General features: G+C 66.6%; 2 protein-coding genes across 8 annotated transcripts in view; both read right to left on the reverse strand.

The window, feature by feature from the left end:
- Nucleotides 1–2,272, reverse strand: part of LOC106731447 (C-type lectin-like) — a 46,261-nt gene extending 43,989 nt beyond the window's left edge. For 2 of the 3 annotated variants that reach the window (XM_075916748.1, XM_075916744.1), the window contains exons 1-2: nt 1,698–2,272; nt 599–783 (exon numbers count right to left, since the gene is read on the reverse strand). The gene's annotated coding sequence lies outside the window, so the exon portion shown is untranslated. Of the gene's footprint in view, nt 1–598; nt 793–1,697 lie in introns of those variants that run through there. The other variant, XM_075916745.1, reaches the window with a different exon arrangement.
- A 3,286-nt stretch (nt 2,273–5,558) lies between these two features.
- GARIN1A (golgi associated RAB2 interactor 1A) lies at nt 5,559–12,422 on the reverse strand. Of its 5 annotated transcripts, none has more exons than XR_012899554.1 (7): nt 12,034–12,413; nt 9,615–9,799; nt 8,380–8,635; nt 7,417–7,556; nt 7,144–7,226; nt 5,916–6,211; nt 5,559–5,663 (listed from the first exon to the last, which is right to left on the reverse strand). XR_012899554.1 is itself a non-coding variant. In XM_075916750.1 (6 exons), the coding sequence occupies exons 1-6, from the start codon at nt 12,193–12,195 to the stop codon at nt 6,027–6,029; spliced, it is 1,011 nt and encodes a 336-aa protein (XP_075772865.1). In that variant the 5' UTR covers nt 12,196–12,413; the 3' UTR covers nt 5,844–6,026. The 5 variants fall into 5 exon arrangements, 1 of the variants encoding a protein (XP_075772865.1); XR_012899556.1 differs by having other exon boundaries at nt 5,559–5,700; XR_012899555.1 differs by having other exon boundaries at nt 5,559–5,750.
- Between the last annotated feature and the right edge of the window lie 604 nt (nt 12,423–13,026).

Raw genomic sequence — 13,026 nt, forward strand, 5'->3', positions numbered from 1 at the left:
CGTGGCCCCCTGCTCGGCCAATCAGCAGCGAGATGGGGGGGCGAGAGATCTCGGGGACGTCCCAAGGGCTGGCCCAGGTCACCCCAGAGGGGTCGGTCTCAGAGCGATTCCAGCCCCGCCTCTTTGGGGGGCTCCCCACACAGCCTGGGGGGTGACTCTGAGGCTGCCCTGCCTTGCAGCTGATGTCAGGGGATCTCCATGAGCTCGGCCCTTCCCCCCCCCCCCGCCTCCTCCAGGCCCTTGTGGTGTCATTGCCTCACCCCCCCAGTCAGGCTGATGTCCTGCCCCCAACCACCCCCTGACAGTCAGAGCCCAACCCCCTCCACCCAGCCACCGCCCAACCCCCACAGGAACGGGCACCAGTCGTCAGAGATCGTCGGGTCCAGCCCCCCGCCCGTCCGGCTGGACCCAGCCCCGTTAGCCCATCCCTGCCCGGTGTCTGCTCGGAAATATCCCCCGTGTGTAACCCCCACACAGGACGTGTCCCCGAATGTCCAGCCTGAACCTCCCTCGCTGCAGTTAAGCCCATTGCTGCTTGTCCGATCCTCGGAGGCCAAGGGGAACAATTCGCCTCCTCCCTGAACCCAACGTTAGGTACCTGAAAACTGCTCTCCTGGCCCGTCTCAGGCCCAGTGCTCTCCCAGAACCCCCCCCTGCATCCAGGGAATGCGTCTGCTCGTCTGCTTTTCTTGTGGACGTGCAAACCCAGTCTGCCTCCGCCCATCGGGAAGAAGGGAGCTTCGGAGAGAGGGTTTGGACTGACATGTGGCTCCAGAAATGCCTCTTCCAAAAACAAAAACAAACAAAAAAAGGACTCAAATTGCAGTTCACTGTTTCCATAACTTTTCCTGGCACTAGACCACACTCCTGAAATGTGGGGCCCAGGACTGGAGCCAATAATCCAAGAGGCCTGACCAGCAGCGAGACTCAGCGCAGAGCAGAGCGGAAGAAGCGCTTCCCGAGTCTGGCTCACAACCCTCCTGTTCGTGCCGTTTGCTTGGTTTTGCGCCAGTGTCACCCTGCTGATTCCTATTTGGCTTGTGGACTCTGCCCCCTAGACCCCTTCCTGCCGGATCCTCCCTAGCCAGTCGCTTCCCACGCGCCACGTGCCAAATGGCGGGTCCGTCCTAAGCGGCGCACTTGGCATTTCTCCGCATTCAGCTGCATCCCGTGTGCCGCAGCCCATTCCTCACTTTGTGCGGATCCGTTTGCAGTACGAGCCTGTCCCCCGAGCACCGGCCACTCCTCCCAGCTTGGGACCATCTGCCAATGTACTAAGCGCCCTCTGGATGCCGATAGCTACATGGTCCCAAACCAGAGTCCCAAACCAGACCCCCGCAGAGCCCCAGGCGTTAGCCCCCCCCCCCCTCCCACAGGGCTGGGAGCCGTTCAGAACGACTCCCCAAGAACCCCCCCTTGTTTGGAAGGGAACAAAAGGCCGCCAGCCTCCCCCGTCAGTAACCACCCGCTCGGCCAGTCGGCAGCGAGACCCCGGGAGCTGGGGGGGAGGGGGTGGGTCTCAGTCACCTCCTGCTCCCAGCGCTCTGCCAGCCCCAGCTCTGTGTGAGGCCTCCCACCGCCCCGACCCCCCAACACCCTCCCCACTTGGCGGGGCAGGGAAAGGGGGAAGACGCAGGAGAAGGCGAGACGGGGGGGGGCAGGGGGCAAAGGGGAAGCAGACCGAGCAGGCTCCAAACCTTTCCGAGGCTCCGACCGTCCCACCGGGGCCGATCGACCGGGCGCAGGGAAGGGGAAACGCCGCCGAGGCTCCTCCTGCCCCCCCCTCGGTCCCGATTCGCCATCCGGCCCCCGCAGAGACCCTGGGAAGGGGCCACGCTGCTGCCAAGCCACGGGAAACCCGGCGCTTGCCCCGCCCTTGCGCCTCTGTCCTGATTGGCTGTTGCCAGGGTCTCTTTGTGAGGTCATCGCTGTCCCCCAATAGGCCGTGGTCGTGCAATGGGCCCTTTGTGATGTCACTGCCACCTTTGTGATGTCACTGCCACTCTGCTAGGCTGGTGTCCTGGCCCTGGCCGGCCCCTCTGGCTGTTTGAGGGGTTCCCCTGGAGCCCCACTGAATGGCAGTTGGGTCTGGGGCCCAGCGGGCTGGGCAGTGACGCCCCAGGGGCTGCTCCCTCCGCCCCCCTCCAGCTCCTCAGGCGTTAGCAGAGTGTGAGGCCAGAGGGCCCATTAGAGCGTCAGATCTGCCCCCCGCACGTCCCAGGCCCCGTACCCACGTTCTGACCCCGCACACACCGGACTGGCCGCTCGTCTGCACTGCAGGCACCAAACGAGGGGGAATCCCTCCCTGGATTTGGCTGTTTGTGCCAACGGTGCATCAGCCTCCCCGGGAAACATTTGTGCCTCATTTCCCCCCTGGGCTCGTCTGTTTCCCCCTTGCAGCCACCAGCCTCGTTCTGCCGTTTCTGCACCGTGAACCAGCCCGTTCTCAGGGACGTTGTCGGCCCAGGAAGCCTTTAGACACGTCCGTGAGTCCCCTCTCGGCGTCCTTGGGCAGACGCTAAGCAGACGGGGTTTTCCTCAGCCCTCACAATGGGGGGCTCTTTGCTGCCCCCGCTCCTGTTTTCCAACAGCTGTGTCCATGTGGCCCCGGAGGCGGCCGCGGCCTCCAATCTCCGTCTCCCGGAGGCTGTGTCGCCTCCCGGCCGGCTCACCCCTCTGCCCACGTGCCTAGCGACGCCTGGAGCCACGTTCCCCGCAGCAGCGCCCTGTGGGTGCCCGTGGAGCGTCTTGTCCTGCGTGTCCCCAAAATCGTTCTCATAGTCCCCCACCCGCCGCCAGCTCTGCGTCCCGCTGGCCAGTTCCTGCTCCGGATCTTCCCCAGCCAGCCCCGCTGCACTCCACGCCAGCCCTGCTTCCGGCAGCCAGTTCTCCCCTCCTCCTGAGCTTCCCCGGCCAGCCCCACTGCACCCCACGCCAGCCCTGCTTCCGGCAGCCAGTCCTCCCCTCCTCCTGACCTTCCCCGGCCAGCCCCGCTGCACCCCACGCCAGCCCTGCTTCCGGCAGCCAGTCCTCCCCTCCTCCTGAGCTTCCCCAGCCAGCCCCACTGCACCCCACGCCAGCCCTGCTTCCGGCAGCCAGTCCTCCCCTCCTCCTGACCTTCCCCGGCCAGCCCCGCTGCACCCCACGCCAGCCCTGCTTCCGGCAGCCAGTCCTCCCCTCCTCCTGAGCTTCCCCAGCCAGCCCCCCTGCACCCCACGCCAGCCCTGCTTCCGGCAGCCAGTTCTCCCCTCCTCCTGAGCTTCCCCAGCCAGCCCCACTGCACCCCACGCCAGCCCTGCTTCCGCAGCCAGTTCTCCCCTCCTCCTGAGCTTCCCCAGCCAGCCCCACTGCACCCCACGCCAGCCCTGCTTCCGGCAGCCAGTCCTCCCCTCCTCCTGAGCTTCCCCAGCCAGCCCCACTGCACCCCATGCCAGCCCTGCTTCCGGCAGCCAGTTCTCCCCTCCTCCTGAGCTTCCCCAGCCAGCCCCCCTGCACCCCACGCCAGCCCTGCTTCCGGCAGCCAGTTCTCCCCTCCTCCTGAGCTTCCCCGGCCAGCCCCCCTACTTCTCCCCTATATCCCATGGCCAGCCCTGTTCCGCCCCCCTCTCTCCCCCGCCACTGACCTGCTTACCTGGTTCTTTAAGGCTGCCGGCACAACATGGAGTCTTTTTTTTTTTCTCAAGTTTGGTGTCCCCCCCCCTTTTTTTGTGGGGGGATGTTCGATCCAGACGGGAGGTTCCCAGGCAGCCGGTGCGGAGGGACAGGGATGGGCGGGTGCACGTGGAAGCCAAGTGGGAGCAGGACCCAGGGGGAGAAGAATCAGAGAGCGCAGAGGACACAGAGGGAGCCAGACAGAGAATGGGGGCCCGGCCGGACACCACAGGGAGCCAGACGGAGATGGACCGGACACCACAGGGAGCCAGACGGAGACGGGGGGCCCGGCCGGACACCACAGGGAGCCAGACGGAGACGGGGGCCCGGCCAGACACCACAGGGAGCCAGACGGAGACGGGCCGGACACCACAGGGAGCCAGACGGAGACGGGGGCCCGGCCGGACACCACAGGGAGCCAGACGGAGACGGGCCAGACACCACAGGGAGCCAGACGGATACAGGGGGCCCGGCCGGACACCACAGGGAGCCAGACGGAGACGGGGGGCCCGGCCGGACACCACAGGGAGCCAGACGGAGACGGGGGGGCCCGGCCGGACACCACAGGGAGCCAGACGGAGACGGGGGGCCCGGCCGGACACCACAGGGAGCCAGACGGAGACGGGGGCCCGGCCGGACACCACAGGGAGCCAGACGGAGACGGGCCAGACACCACAGGGAGCCAGACGGATACGGGGGGCCCGGCCGGACACCACAGGGAGCCAGACGGAGACGGGGGGCCCGGCCGGACACCACAGGGAGCCAGACGGAGACGGGGGCCCGGCCGGACACCACAGGGAGCCAGACGGAGACGGGGGCCCGGCCGGACACCACAGGGAGCCAGACGGAGACGGGGGCCCGGCCGGACACCACAGGGAGCCAGACGGAGACGGGGGCCCGGCCGGACACCACAGGGAGCCAGACGGAGACGGGGGCCCGGCCGGACACCACAGGGAGCCAGACGGAGACGGGGGCCCGGCCGGACACCACAGGGAGCCAGACGGAGACGGGGGCCCGGCCAGACACCACAGGGAGCCAGACAGAGACAGGGGGCCCGGCCGGACACCACAGGGAGCCAGACGGAGACGGGGGGCCGGCCGGACACCACAGGGAGCCAGACGGAGACGGGGGGCCGGCCGGACACCACAGGGAGCCAGACGGAGACGGGGGGCCGGCCGGACACCACAGGGAGCCAGACGGAGACGGGGGGCCGGCCGGACACCACAGGGAGCCAGACGGAGACGGGGGCCCGGCCGGACACCACAGGGAGCCAGACGGAGACGGGGGCCCGGCCGGACACCACAGGGAGCCAGACGGAGACGGGGGCCCGGCCGGACACCACAGGGAGCCAGACGGAGACGGGGGCCCGGCCGGACACCACAGGGAGCCAGACGGAGACGGGGGCCCGGCCGGACACCACAGGGAGCCAGACGGAAACGGAGGCCCGGCCGGACACCACAGGGAGCCAGACGGAGACGGGGGGCCGGCCGGACACCACAGGGAGCCAGACGGAGACGGGGGGCCGGCCGGACACCACAGGGAGCCAGACGGAGACAGGGGCCTGGCCGGACACAGAAGGGCCCAGCCCGAGGTTACAGGGGCCGGAGCAGGGCGTTAGCGCCAGGCGGAGCCAGCAGGGAGCCCCGTGATGCTGAATGCGCAGCAGGCGGGAAAGGATCTGGGAGAGCAGACACCAAGGAACCCCCTGGCTAGCAGCTGTCCAGGCAGTGGGGGCGGGGGACTCTCCCCGGGGCAGAGGCCCAAAAGGGACCCTGGGAGCCAGGACAGGGGCAGACTGGAACTATCGGCCCCCCGGGCAGAACCGTGGGGCAAATGGGGCGTCATGGGAGAGCACCCCCTGCACTCCCCAGCCGGCCATGGAGGGGGGCCGGGGAAGAAACGTGGAATTTTTTTGTGTGTAATGCAAATTTTTAATCAGCAAACTTCAAAATGTTTTCACTGGTGATTTCTGCTGTAGCTCTTCCCGTGGGTCCCGCGCCGGAACGTCGGCCCTTTTGTGTTTCAGTGTTAGAAGGTGGAGAAATTATCCTGAGGGGGTGTCACTCAGCTATTTCAGCAGCAACTTTTCTGTCTGTTCCCTTGGTGGAGACCTACAAGTCCTCAACACGCACACGCACACGCACACGCACACGCCAAGCCCAGACCCGCCTAGACAGTGAAAGAACCGCGCGGGGAGCAGCAGGGAGCGAGCGCTTGAGCCGAGCAAACCCACGGGGGGAGGGGGGCTGCCAGCGTGAACGTACCTCGCCTGCCAGGGCGCACGGGTTACACTGGGACTCCGTCGGCACGCCCAGCCTGGCCACTGGCACAGCCAAGGAGCCCAGCCCGGGACGCATTTCCTCCTGGTGCTGCCGCTACTGCTGGCCTGCGGCGACCAGGCTGCTGAGGCGGGACAGGGTCAGCAGGCCTGCCGGCGTGTCGCGTTCCCAGAGTCCGTGGCGCTTGGCGTCTAACCACCGCAGGGCCGTCCGCAGGCTGCCTTCCTCTCCAGCGCCGCCCGACCGGTGCCCTTGGCACTGCTCACACAGCGCTGGCTCCCCTGGGAAGCAGAGCGGAGAGGCGAGGCCTGAGCCAACTCTTGTCAAACTCTTGGGCGCACGGCCTGTGTGACGTAGTGGGGGGACTTGCTGGGCTGTGGTGACCCCTGCTGTCCGGAGCAAGACCCAGCAGGGAAAACCTCACTATGCAAAGGTGATGCCAAACTTGTTGAACCAGACACCCCCCATGGAGAGGGACAAAGGAAGGTGGATGCTGCCCTGGCTGGGGGGCAGGGCTGGAAGAGGGTTAGTTAGTTCCTGTCTGGAAAGCAGGGGAGAAGGAGCTGGGGAGGGGGCTGGGACTCCCCTATCTCAAGGGGAGCACTGAGGCCTCTTAGCCCCAGTCCCTGTAACCAGATTCCATCTGTGCTGCGCTGTGCTGGAGGAGCAATAAACCACCCTCAATTCCACTGGCTGGGGGAGTCTGTTTGTGCCATTTCGGGGTGCAGGAGATGGGGGACCCCCAAGGCCAAGTAACTCTGGCCCACCCCCGACTTGGCTTCTCTCCCAGCGGCTCTTAAAACCCTCCAGCGCCAGGGGCTCCCTGCCGACCCGTTTCAGGCCTTAAGCACTGGGAGACAGGGAGAGTTTTTCCTAATCGGACCTAAATCCCCCGGCTGCAGATGGAGCCGGTTGCTGCTCGTCTGGCCTTCAGGGATCCCGGAGAACAATTGCTCCTGTCCCGCCTCTGAAAACGGGTCTCCCCCGCCCCACCATCTGGCTGCAGAATAAAGACGTCCAATCAGGGTCTGTGGGTGGGGAAGCACAGAAGTGCCCTGCCCCGCCCCTTTGGCCTGAAGCCCCGCCCCTTCGGCCTGAAGCCCCGCCCCTTCTAGGGCAGCCCAGGACCACTTTACAAATTTCTGCCCCCAGCCACTTGGGAGTCCTGAAGCTTCGCCCGGCCCCGGTGAAAGGCCGAGGGGGGGGCTCTTACCTCCTGCCCAGCCTGGGGCGCCTGCGGCCTCGTCCCTGGCAGGAGACTTGCTCCGCGCCGAGCGTTTCCAGAAGGAGAGGAGTCTGGGGGAGGGGGAGGGCGGCGGTTCGAGTCCGGGCAGAGCCTGTCTGCCCCGGGGCTCGGCCGGACCCTCTGGGCCTTTCGCCCCAGGCTCTGCTCCCCCACCTGCAGCCCCGGGCCCCCGCCTGCTGCTCTGGGGGGGCTCCGGCCTGCACCAGGGGGCGGGGGGGGAGCTGATGGGAGCCCCGTTACCTGCTTCGCTCTGAGCCGCCTTTCGCCGCCTGCCCCGGGGCTGCTGCGGCAAGATGGGGGAGGGTCCCTGCCAGGCGCTCGCCCACCCTGCCTGCCCGGCTGCAGCTGCCTCCCGCGAGCGGCTGGGCCTCGGGTGCCGGCTGCGGGAGAGACGGGGGGGGGGGGGGCTGAGATGGGGGCCTGGGCCTGCTGCCGGGGAACAGCCCCTGGGGCCGGGCTGGGCCTGCTGCTGGGGGCTCAGGGGGCCTGGGGCCCCGAGGGATGTGCTGGGCTGGCTCCACCCCCCACTTTGACCTCAGGCCATGGGCACGACATGGCCCCAACTCCTGCAGGCTCCCAGAACGGGGTGGAGGGGCCCCAGGGTGGCTCCTGGTATCTGGCCCACAAGGCACCCAGCCCCTATCAAGTGGGGGTGGAGAGGGGCCCCCCCAGGGCATCCCGGGCCCCCGCCCGTGGGGATGGAGGGGGCCCCCCCAGGGCATCTCGGGCCCCCGCCCAAGGGGATGGAGAGGGGCCCCCCCACAGCATCCCGGGCCCCCACCCGTGGGGATGGAGAGGGACCCCCCAGAGCATCCCGGGCCCCCGCCCGTGGGGATGGAGAGGGGCCCCCCCAGGGCATCCCAGGCCCCCCAGAGCATCCTGGGCCCCTGCCCGTGGGGATGGAGAGGGGGCCCCCCCAGGGCATCCCGGGCCCCTGCCCATGGGGATGGAGAGGGGCCCCCCCAGGGCATCCTGGGCCCCCTCCCGTGGGGATGGAGAGGGGCCCCCCCAGGGCATCCAGGGCCCCCTCCCGTGGGGATGGAGAGGGGCCATGAGGCCTCTAGTCCCTCTCCCTGGCCCCAGACTGCCTGGCCGTTGCAGTCCCGCAGGGATGAACCCAGAGGCGCTGGGCCAGGCCGTCAGGGGGTGGCGGGGCGGGCGCTGGTCTGGGCCCTGGCACTGCAGACCCCCCGGGCGCGGTACCTGGGTTGGGGAGCTGCTGGAGGAGCTGCTGGCGCTGGGCACCAGGCTGTGGGGGATGTGGATGGCGGGGTCCTTGGTGGTGATGGAGAGTCCCCGCTGCAGGATGTCGGCCAGCCGGCCCCAGAGCGCGAAGACGGCCTCGGGGTGCTCCTGGTGCAGCCGCAGGTAATACACCTTCCCCGTCACCACCTGCACCCGCAGCAGGCGCCGCCCGCCGTCCTGCACCGAGAGCCGGACGTAGCGCAGCGGGAGCAGCCTGGAGCCAGGGGGAGCGAGCCCGGCTCATGTGCGCCCCAGGCCCCCCGGCGAGACGCCACCCCCACCCCCACCCGCAGACTCATAGGAGGGCCCCCGGCTAGTGGGGGAAGGGGACCAGGCCCAGAAGGTGCCAGTACCCGGGCGGAGGGAATGGCCAGGAAGAATCGGGCCCCTCTTGGCAGCAGCAGGGGGAGGAGAGGATGGGGGGGGGGGGCTTGGCAGCACAGCAGCAACCCCAGCTCTGGGGGCAGGCGCCTCAGCGTCTCTGGGGGGCACAGGCACAGTGTGTCCGGGGGCCCCACAGCCCAGGGACAGGCCACGCCCTCCACCCGGGTACGGGCACCCACATTCCGCACAAGGGAGCCAGACTCAGCCCTTACCCGGCCTGGCTGCCATGTCCCCCCTGCACTGTAGGGCTAGTCCAGCTCCCCAGCCTGCCAGTGCCTGGCGGGGGGGGCCTTAGAGCTGGGAATGTAACAAGAGCCACCCTGGGCCAGGGCCCGTCACTCCCCCTAAGGGCCGGGCACTTGGGGGCCACCTAGGAGAGGTTCCAGCCCCGTCCTGCTGATCGGCAGAGCGCCCACGGCGAGGTTTGCTTTTGGTGGTGGTGCACAGTCATGCACGCCTCCGTGCACACAACACAATTATTCTGCACACAGATGGAAACAATTAAAGGGAACATTGCCAGGACCCCTCTCTCCTTGACGGGGGCGGGAGGGTGGATCCAGGTGGGATCCGGGTCGGGGGCCTTCTCTCTCCCACAGGGGGTGGATCCATCCAGGAATTCTCTGGGGCCCAGGTATCATGTTGCTTGGGCCTGGCGATCACGCCAGGGACTCCCCCTGCCTTGGCCCCAGTGTGGCAGGACTCTGTGGGACCCAATGGCCTTTCCCCCCCTCAGATGCCCAGCAACTCAGTCCCAGCACCTGAGAACTCCCTGCTTGTCCCCCCACTCTGCCCCCCGCCCCCTTCCTCACCTGCTAAGGGCCACCGAGGGCTGGTGGGGCTGCCCTGCCCCGCCGGGGGGACTCTCCCCCGGCACCGTGAGCCTGGCGATGAGCAGCACATTGGGGAGGGGCAGGCAGGGCTCCGAGGACGTCACCCCCAAGGTCACCAGGGTGGGGGTGTTGTGAATGTCCACCCAGTTCCCCTGCTTTGTCACCTGCAGCCAGACAGAGAGACGTGGCCCCTCGCAGAGACCCTGCAGGACCCCCACGCCTGCCCGGTTTGCTGGGGCCCATAATGGCACCAGCCATCAGCTCCAGGTACCTTCCTCCTGGTGCCGCCATGCCACCCCCAGGGCTGAGCCTGGCCCCCACCTGCCCCTTGGCCCCCCTGGAATGTGGGGCCACAGCTGGGCCCGCTGGCTGGGAGCCAGGGGGGGGGGGGGGAAATGGGGGAGAGATACGCACATAGCGCAAGCTTTAATAACAGTGCGGTTACTTCTCCTCGCCCCAGCCCTACGGCGTGAACCCGCCACCTGCAGCGCCAGGCCCCAGGCCCGGCCGGGCCCAGTAACGCCCCTGCCCGTGGCAAGCAGCAGCAGGAGGTTATTCTCCAGGGCAGCGTCTCTCAACCAGCAGGACAAGTACGCTCCGGAGTACTCCAGAGAAGTCTGGGGGCCCTCAGCACGGAAGTGAAGCTGGGTGTTAAGCTGGGTCGTAGCGGGGGACCTTGCTGGTGGCTATGCTGGGCAGTGGGCTGCGGGCGACCTCCGCTGGCGGCTGTTTGTAGCCCAGCAGGGCAGGGGATGAGTCACTAGGCACGGGGGCTCCGAACCCGTCCGACCAGTTACCTCCCAGGGAGAGAAACAAAGGAAGGAGGGGAGGCCAGCCCCTGGCTGGGGGGCAGGGCTGGAGGGGAGGCCAGCCCCTGGCTGGGGGGCAGGGCTGGAGGAGACGTGTTCGTTTCTCTGTGGTATCATGGAGGAAGCAGCCTAAGCAAGGGGCTGGGATTTAGGGGCCCAGTCTCCCCCATATCTAAGGGGGCTGAAGTATCCTAGGCCTGCCCTGGAACCAGGTTACATCTGTGCTGTACCTTGGAGGAGCAATAAACTCCCTCTGTTCTACTGGCTGGGGGAGTCTGTTTGTGCCATCACAGGGGTGCAGGAGGCGGGGGAACCCCAACGCGCCGCCACATAAGCTTCACGGCACTTTACTATTTCTGTACTTCTTACCCTCGGCAATTTCATCGCCCACCTGGCTATGATTAAGTTGTTTAAAAATGTGTGGCAATGGGAGAAAAACAAACTGTCTAAAAACTGTAGGGCTGGGGGCATTTTTTTCCCCCCAAAAAAATCAGGGGGCACTTTATAAAGGGTGAAGAACACAGCTCTAGGGGACCACCCTCTGAATGCCACACGCTCTCATGGTGGGGCATTATAGAATCATAGAATAATAGGACTGGAAGGGACCTCAAGAGGTCATCGAGTCCAGCCCCCCGCCCTCAAGGCAGGACCAAGCTCCGTCTACACCATCCCTGACAGATGTCTATCTAACCTGTTCTTAAATATCTCCAGAGAGGGAGATTCCACCACCTCCCTTGGCAATTTATTCCAATATTTGACCACCCTGACAGTTAGGAATTTTTTCCTAATGTCCAATCTAAACCTCCCCTGCTGCACTTTAAGCCCATTACTCCTTGTCCTGTCCTCAGAAACCAAGAGGAACAAATTTTCGCCTTCCTCCTTGTGACACCCTTTTAGATATTTGAAAACCGCTATCATGTCCCCCCTTAATCTTCTTTTTTCCAAACTAAACAAGCCCAGTTCATGAAGCCTGGCTTCATAGGTCATGTTCTCTAGACCTTTAATCATTCTTGTCGCTCTTCTCTGTACCCTTTCCAATTTCTCCACATCTTTCTTGAAATGTGGCGCCCAGAACTGGACACAGTACTCCAGCTGAGGCCTAACTAGTGCAGAGTAGAGCGGCAGAATGACTTCACGAGTTTTGCTTACAACACACCTGTTGATACAACCTAGAATCATATTTGCTTTTTTGGCAACAGCATCACACTGTTGACTCATATTCAACTTGTGGTCCACTCTGACCCCGAGATCCCTTTCCGCCATGCTCCTTCCTAGACAGTCGCTTCCCATCTTGTATGTATGGAACTGATTGTTCCTTCCTAAGTGGAGTGCTGGCCACGGGCCCCACGGCCACGCTCAAAGGCTCCTGGGCCGTGCTCCCCTTTGGCCAGGGCAGCTGCACCCCACAGCAGAGCCAGGCTGGGGGAGACAGCTGCTAGGTGGGGGGCAGGGACCCTAATGGCCCAGCAGAGCTTCTTCCACCCACGCAAGGCCCCACGGCAGAGCAGGGCCCCCTCCGCACTGCACCAGCTGCCGGGGCAGGAGGCCACCCCGGGAAGCGCCCCGCCCCGCCGGGCCGGCCCCAGTACCTGGATGAAGTTGCTCTCGAACACGGCCGACTTGGGGAACAGGTTGTAGGCAGGAGAGCGGAGCAGCTGGCAGAGCAGCCCCCCCTCCACCCCGAGGTGTCTGCCGCAGGCCGGGTCAGCGGGCAGGAAGGGGCTGCTGCTGCTGCTGGCGCCGTGGGCCATGCCCGGCTCGGGGGCACCCCTCAGAGGGCCAGCACGCTGCTGCCAGCATGGGGCGTGCCCCTGTGCACCACACGCCAGGCCGGGGCGCCGCGGGCATGGCTGGAGGCAGGCCAGGGCCCAGCGGCAACCACCAGGCCAGGAGCCAGCAGCCCAGCCGGGTTTGTGAGGTCACAGAAGGGGCCGCTGACCCTGCCCTGCCTGGGGCTGGCTGCCGAGGGGCCCGGAGGACGGGCAAGGCAGGAGAGTTGCCCTGCCCCGGCCCGGCTTGGCCAGCTGCTGGCGCCCCCAGCCCCTGGCAGCAGCACAGTGGGCAGCCGAGCCCCAGTGACACGCGGCCAGGAGCAGGCCCGACCCGCCCACACGGGGCAAGCTGGCCTGGACGCTCAGAGCAGGCCTGGGGGCCTTTCGCCCCTGAGGGACAGGAGACCCGGGGAGCCGCTGGGGGTGCGGGAGGCTGGTCGGCAGCAGGAGGGGGGGGGGCGCATTCCAGTGTAAGGAGCCGAGCGCCCGTTGAATACAGAGCCCCCCCCCCCCCCCAGCCAGCTGAATCCCAGCAAGGCCAAGAACAAGGGTGCAGGGGGGGAGCTGAGGATTGCACCCCCGAGCTTAGCCCCCCCCCCCACATACAGCCAGACCCAGGAACCCCCCGGCGCTGTGGCAGGGAGGCCTCCAGCTCCCTGCCTGAAGGGGGGCACTAGGACCCCCTGCCTCAACCCCATGCCCCCCAAGAAAGAGCAAGGCTCAGCAGCAGGCCCCCTTTTATTGCACAGGTCTGGAGGGTGGGAGCCCCAGGCCCAGGGAGGGGAGAGGGGCCTGGGGCAGGCCAGGGCG

The sequence above is a fragment of the Pelodiscus sinensis genome, unplaced genomic scaffold (genome assembly GCF_049634645.1).
Source record: "Pelodiscus sinensis isolate JC-2024 unplaced genomic scaffold, ASM4963464v1 ctg58, whole genome shotgun sequence".
NCBI lineage: Eukaryota > Metazoa > Chordata > Testudines > Trionychidae > Pelodiscus > Pelodiscus sinensis.

Excerpts from the sequence above, each read along its gene's own strand:
- GARIN1A (XM_075916750.1), bottom strand. The coding sequence starts at position 12,195 with ATGGCCCACGGCGCCAGCAGCAGCAGCAGCCCCTTCCTGCCCGCTGAC. Across the intron at positions 9,800-12,033 it reads TCGAGAGCAACTTCATCCAG|GTGACAAAGCAGGGGAACTG; the intron begins GTACTGGGGCCG and ends GTCTGGCTGCAG. Across the intron at positions 7,557-8,379 it reads CCAGCAGCTCCCCAACCCAG|CCGGCACCCGAGGCCCAGCC; the intron begins GTACCGCGCCCG and ends TCTCTCCCGCAG.